General features: G+C 50.1%; 1 protein-coding gene across 1 annotated transcript; it reads left to right on the forward strand.

The window, feature by feature from the left end:
* Positions 1 to 2,135: 2,135 nt before the first annotated feature.
* Positions 2,136 to 4,168, forward strand: LOC119090258 (cuticle protein 7-like). Its single transcript, XM_037213042.1, has 2 exons — positions 2,136 to 2,140; positions 3,682 to 4,168. The coding sequence occupies exons 1-2, from the start codon at positions 2,136 to 2,138 to the stop codon at positions 4,166 to 4,168; spliced, it is 492 nt and encodes a 163-aa protein (XP_037068937.1).
* The last annotated feature ends 2,950 nt before the right edge of the window (positions 4,169 to 7,118 follow it).

Genomic DNA, 7,118 nt, shown 5'->3' on the forward strand with positions numbered 1-7,118 from the left:
GTAAGCAGAATTGAAGATAGGCTTGTGAACCGGAGCAACAGCCTTGTAGGCAGGAGCAGGGTGGTACTGGGGGTACTGGGCTTCTCCCTCGTAGGAGACCTCAGCGTTGTAGCCGCCGTAGTTGTCAGCGACGTACCTGACGTGCTGAACACGGCCGTCGGGCAGAGCCACCGAGTAATATCCCTGGGTGTTGTGGCCATCGCTCTCCTCCGTCTTGGCGAAGTTGGTGCCGGTGTAGTGGTCGTTGACGGCGTAGTCATAGGAGAAAGGCTTAGCCCCCTGCGTGTACTGGGGCTCCGGGTGATAAGAGGCCGGCTTGTAGGCTGTTGCAGGGTTGTACAGCGGTGCCCCCGGAGCTGGGGCGGCGGCTGCAACAGCCAGCACGGCGGCAACGGCGAGAACCTGCAATGCCATAGACTATATGTTTGCAATGAGTCTTTGATTCCACCATCTTTACCATTTTCGGACCAGGATATATTTGATGGAATAATGTCTAGCACGGGACAAATGGCTACATCAACCATATTGTTCAAGCACATGCCTGCATGCTGTCTTTCGATGGCCGAGTGTGCAATGCAACTGGTGCCTGCTACTGCGGTACATTCGCTTTTATAGGCCGGCCGCCAACCATTGATGGAAGGCCACGGTCATTACCTCACTGAACAGACTGCCCCCCACGTGTTGCTATCGGCCGTGCTGGTGTCCCCATGGGCTAGCATGGACCCGTAGTCGCTACCTCATACACGCACCACTCCTGCCATGCAACTTTGTGCCCCTTAAAAGGGCTGTTGTACATCTGAAGATATTGAGGTGGGCAACAGTTATGATAGTTAAGCTCACTTGTAAGTGTTGTTATGCGTCGAAGGGCAAAAGACTGCTGTAAATAGCACAATTTCATCATTTAGTAAGTATGCTCCTTTATGCGTCATCCCTTGATTATGTCATGGACCGTTTTTACGTCATTAGAGCCTTCACCACAGTTGCCTTGGTATAGGTGTGCCACTAAAGGGAAAAGTGAATCACTTGTGTACTTCTTGTGCACTAGTAACTTACTTGTGTACTTCTGCGTGCCGTAACGATGGCGTCGTTTGATTAGGCCAGGACATTTGAGTGCAAGCATCAGCTGTGTGCGTCTTGGCCTCTTCTGGCGTTGTCCTTGTATATTTTTTTTTTAGTGGTGGCATGTGTTTCACTTGCATTTGCATTTTCGGTTGCGGTTCAATTCTCCAGTTATTTGGTTATCAGCGTCATGTCCGTCATTGCCGTAAGATACCTAAATCCCTATGGAATTAATCGCAATACACGGCTCGTGATCGAGACATGCAAACGGCAGCGCAATCTGGCTGTTTGCCAGTCGCCTCATGACGTCATACGTTCATCATAAGAGCCAAATTCAGGCAGATGGTGCATCAACACCTATGTCTCAGTGAACGTTACAGGTTAAGGCAGGTAGACAGGTAAACTACCAATACAAAATATCATCCACCTTATCTAGCTACGTGCAAGTCAAAACGTGTCCTGCATAGACCGACACCTATCTGGTAAAAACACCGCGAGTTTATGCATACAAAAAGCATATGGAGTCTCTTCCATAATGCAACGCTCTTGCCGACAAGGTGTATGGTGCATTTAGCATAGACAACAAGAAATACAGTAGACCACAGACCCGGCACGCTCGCTAATCCCTGACATCACCAACGGCATCCCATCCACAGGGCTCGAGGCCATGTCGATTCGAAGTGCATTGTAATAGCTTGCCGTTCAAGGTTGTCACGTACTTCATGAAATTTGTCGATGAATTCCACGCAATTGATTCGTTAGTCGCACACGTCTGCCACTTCGTTGATTCGTTATAGGCATGAAGGTAGCCCGGTGTTCCTGCCACCACAAAGGGAAACGACTTGTGTTTATGCCTCAACTTTTTGTGCCATTGCATTTTAATAGATTGACACATAGGCTTGCAAATCCTGTCATCATATTCCCCACAAAATTCTACCATGCTGGCTTGCTGGTCATATGCACATTCTCAACTGGTCTTTTCACTATCCGCACGTATGTTTCTGGTTTCCGTTTGTCCCTCAACATGACGTGCGGAGACTAGGTCACCAGTGACTTCACGCTGACGTTAAACGAAGATGGAGTGAGAGTTATCGCACGGTTTTACTTCTCTTGTTACGCATCGTTCCGATGTAGATATGGTACAAGTAAGTTACATTTCTCCTCATCTTGCTTCCATCTTTTCCAGTAAACATTTCCGTCAGCGCTTTTTGACGCTTCCTTACCAACTTCTTCGCACAGTTCCTGAAGTTTTCAGAGACGGTAATGACATCACTTTTTGATGCATCCTAGGAACTTATTTTGCTACGCCACCTTTCAACTCATGTTATAACGTTAATTAATGTAGGAAGCTTTTGAAATTTGACGTAGTTTTCTCATGATAATATGTCTGCTGCTTCAAAACAATTAAGTTGCGTTTAAATTTGATTTCCATTTTATTAGACAGCTGGCTTATCTTCGTGTCAAACACTTGAACACCACAGAATGACTGAGCTAAGAAGGCTTTTAATTAGAATTCCTGGGTAGAACTAAGATTTCGCTTACATCACATCAGAATATTGCCATCTAAAGTCTAGTTATGTAATTGGGAGCATAATCTGCAGTTGAAAATGACGTATGCCGATAAGTGTGGCATCCATACGTTTTGAACACGAAACGGTGCATGTCTGTAAAAGTCAACTGAAAGCTTAACTAGCTCCTGAAAACAGTTCGAAACCAACAATACATAAGCACGCAGCTGCTTGGACGGCCAGTTTCCGTTCCCGTCTGCGCTTCTGTTAGAAATGCTCTGTAGGAGGACATCTTAATGACATGACTGATCACAGATATCCATTCTCCTACCCTCATACCATACCTATACTCGCAAATTCTGATTTCTGCATAAACTTAACCCACTTTATAACTACTTTGAGATGACAAACGACCAAATATGAAGCGATGGGTTACGATACGATGAGACCAAAACGTCACTGGATCGAAATCAGAACAGCTGCGAGTTGGGGATAGGAGAGAAGAGCAAATCGCTCATACAGATAGTTCTGGGTTGTTGGCATGATTGCTTAGGGTTCAGAGTATTGCCAAAAAAGGCCGACATGAACCTGCTGCGTCATAAAACGTACTTTCTTTGCCATATATCTTCTAACTCACCCGCAAAAATTAAACGATCTGCCAATATACATCATGCGTCACATTATGGTGTGACGCCCACCTTAAAGGTGGGCGTCACACACGCCCACCTTAGAGGTGGGCGTGTACCAGGAATTCCGTGCGAATTCGTCAGCACAGCCGGTGACGCCGTTGGAGGCGTCCGTTCACTGGAATCTGACCGTGACCGTCTATCAGTGGTTAGCGGCCGACCTATAAAAGCGAAAGCACCAAGGGAGCAGACACCACTTGCACTGTACACACACCTGTCGGAACACAACATGCAGGTTTGTACTGGAATAATACCATTGATATGATGCCTGCTGGTTGCTATAGAGTTTATTCCAAGCCATGTACACTCTGGACTTAGCGACGTGACATGCATTGCACGGAGGGTGAGGTTATGAGATATATCGTAGCAAAACTGTGTCATTAAAATGACCGCTCTGATCCGGTCATATATCCTCCACTGCATTGCAGGGCTTCGTCATTGCCAGCCGTGCTGGCTGTCGCCGCCGCCGCCCCGGCCCCGGAGACGCCGGGCTACAAGCCCGCTCCGGCCCCCTACCACCCGGCCCCCTCCTACAAGCCGGCCTCTTACCACCCGGGGCCCCAGTACGAGGAGGAGGCCGAGCCGTTCGCCTACGACTACGCCGTCAGTGACCACTATACCGGCACCAACTTCGCCAAGAAGGAGGAGAGCGATGGCCACAACACCCAAGGATATTACTCGGTGGCATTGCCCGACGGCCGTGTCCAGCACGTCAAGTACGTCGCCGACAACTACGGCGGCTACAACGCTGATGTCACCTACGAGGGAGAGGCCCAGTACCCCGAGTACCACCCCGCCCCTGCCTACAAGGTTTCTGCACCTGCCTATAAGGCTGCCGCTCCGGCCTACAAGCCTGTCCACAAGTCTGCGTACAACAATGCCGCTCCGGCATATAAGCCTGCGACATACCAATAACGGGGTTACAACGGGTGCCTATTTGTGTACATTTAGGTTTTCGTCACGATGATTTTCGTTTCTTGCCTTGCGGTACGTGAATAAAAAGATTCGTTCGAGTTGTGCGGCTTTGACAGAGGCAATCCCACGCATTCCACCTGATCCAGATGTCATCCGACTGTGACAAACATCTTTATAAACCGACGCTAACGACAACAACAACATTTATAATGACAATTAAGCAATTTGCCTTGGTGGATTGCTGATGCTTACAGCACTTCTTGTTTGCAAGCTTCGTAAATTTTCGTTGTCATTGTAGAGAAATTCAAAATAAGCTTGCCTGGAAAAGTTTCTGTCATCACTACAAGCGGTGTACTATGAAAGCATCACGCTAAAACTTCCTGATATGGGGCAATCAGCACATTGTCTTATTAAACACCTCTGACCCGCGACCGTCTAAGAGCTGAACACATCTTCTACCTCGTTGTTGGACGACGCTTTAACCGTGCCAAGCAAGTACACTACGTTTTCAGCGCCACGAGCGGTAAAGTTGTCATATTATGTGGTTATGTGGCTATCGATGTCCGAGTGGGTCACACAGTCATGGCGCCTAACGTGAAGGCTCGCGAGATATTTTCACCCCACTTGCCAAAGCCGCACTTGTCTTTCTTTTCCTGACTTATTTCAAAGCAATGACATGGCGGCTGGACAGCTAACCTAGTCATGCTTTGCGAAGCTGCACCAGATCACAGGCAGACGTTTTCTTATGTCAATTTAGATGTGCCACATCGTCAGATGTTATTGTCCATTTAGAGCCGCTGCCCCGGCGTGGTCGGCGACTCGCGCTCAATCCACTCCCTGGTGCTACTGTTTAGGAGGCGTGCTGCGCCGGCGCGACGGCTCGGTCCGGGCTCCGCCGCTCGAGCCGCCTCGGGTGGGCCGGCGGCCTCTGGCGCGCCTCGCCGGCGCCAGCTCGCCTCGGACGTTCGGTGGATGTCGAGGAGGTCTGTCGGCACGCGTCACTGCCATCGCCCCTGCGGCTCATGGTGCGCCGGCGGACAACCTCGATGCCGAGCTGAGCTGAGATGGTGGTCGCACGCGACAAATAAACCGAACACTGCCTGCTTGTTTCCGACGGATGTGGCCCTCACGCCGCCCGCGCTGGTCTGTAAAGAGCTTCAATCCTGCTAGTCTGTACCTTGCGTTGGTTACCGTGACAGAAAACGTTGACGTACATGTCATTTATACGTTGGATACATACAACTTTTTGCGCCCCGGTATTCGTGAAAATCGTCGTCGAAATGCAGCGTATCGCGTTACCGAGTCTAAATAGTAACTTTTCCTCTACGTCATCATGCGGCGACAGCAGGGAGCTCAGGATCTTCAGATTCCTGGGGCTGATGACCTGCTAATGTGATTCACTGATAACCTGACAGCATAACTGACTGATGACCTCACCGTGCCTGACTAGCTACCTGCTAGTGTGACTGAATGGTGACCTGCTAGTGCGACTGACTAATGACCTGCTAGTGTGACTGACTGCTGACCTGTTAGTGTGGCTGACTAGTGACCTGCCAGTGTGACTGACTGATGACCTGCTAATGGACCGACTGAAGACCTGCTAATATTTTCAAATCCTATCCAAGTATATTAGAAGAGCACCAACACCCACGCGGAACACCTTGTACGAATGGCCGTCGATGCCGTGGACATGATAATCGGAGATCATGCACGGGCTGAACATGCCCTTCAAATGATATAGGTTCGATCAGCTCGGCAATAAGCCATCTAGGTGGTCCGAATATGCATTTTAACGAGTGTGGCCCATACACTGCCTCCCCTTTCAAGGGCAACGATGTTATAAGGATTCTCTCAAAAGTCTTCCAATGTCCAGCATTACCACTGCGGACAAGCTCATCCAAATATTGATCACGTCCTACAACGTGCGCTACAGGACTTCTGGAATACGACACAGCCAGCATTATCACATACCACAGACCACAGCTGCGTTATCTTCCCAGAATGCATTGCTTGTTGACATATGCGTGCCAGCAGAAAAGACCAGCCTCGAGAAAAGCTCTATTTAAACAGACCGTTCTCTGTATATACATCGCATAAAGTCACATCACAACGCACAGCTTCAAAACGCCAACACAACTTGGTCGCTTCTAATACGTCACACCCGGTTTAAACCTCAAGGCAGCCGTTTTGTGGGAGGACTTGTAGGCAGAGGTCGAGGACATGTGCGGAGAGGCCTCTGGTTTGTCTACCGGGGCAACAGATGTGTAGGCCGGGGCAGCAGATGTATAGGCCGGGGCAGCAGATGTGTAGGCCGAGGCAGCAAATGTAATGCCGGGGCAGCAGATGTGTAGGCCGGGGCAGCAGATGCATAGGCCGGGGCAGCAGATGTGTAGGCCGGGGCAGCGGGGGTGTAGGAAAGAGGAAAAGCATTGTACGCAGGGGCAGCAGACTTCAAGTCAGGCTGATGGACCTGGGCAGTGGTCTGGTAAACAGGTGCAGTTGCCTGATAAGCAGGGGCAGCTGTCCCGTATGTTGGGGCAGCAGGCTTAAAAGTGCGCTTGTAGGCTGGAGTGGTAGCCTTGTAGGACAAGGAAGTGGGCTGATAGGCAGTGGTGACGGTTGGCTGGTGGACGAGAGAAGCGGCCTTGTACGCGGGATTGTAAACATTGGCAGCAGACTTGTAGGCCGGAGCAGCAGCCTTGTAGGCGGGAGCGGGGTGATGCTCGGGGTAACTGGGCCTCTCCCTCGTAGGTGACCTCAGCGTTGAAGCCACCGTACTTGTCGGCGACGTACTTGACGTGCTGGATGCGGCCGTCTGGCAGAGCCACCGAGTAATATCCCTTGGTGTTGTGGCCATCGTTCTCCTCTTTCTTGACGAAGTTGGTGCCGGTGTAGTGGTCGCTGACGGCGTAGTCGTAAATGAACGGCTTGGCCTCCTCCTTGTACTGGT

Source organism: Pollicipes pollicipes, unplaced genomic scaffold (assembly GCF_011947565.3).
Source record: "Pollicipes pollicipes isolate AB1234 unplaced genomic scaffold, Ppol_2.1 Scaffold_3087;HRSCAF=3621_pilon_pilon_pilon, whole genome shotgun sequence".
NCBI lineage: Eukaryota > Metazoa > Arthropoda > Thecostraca > Pollicipedomorpha > Pollicipedidae > Pollicipes > Pollicipes pollicipes.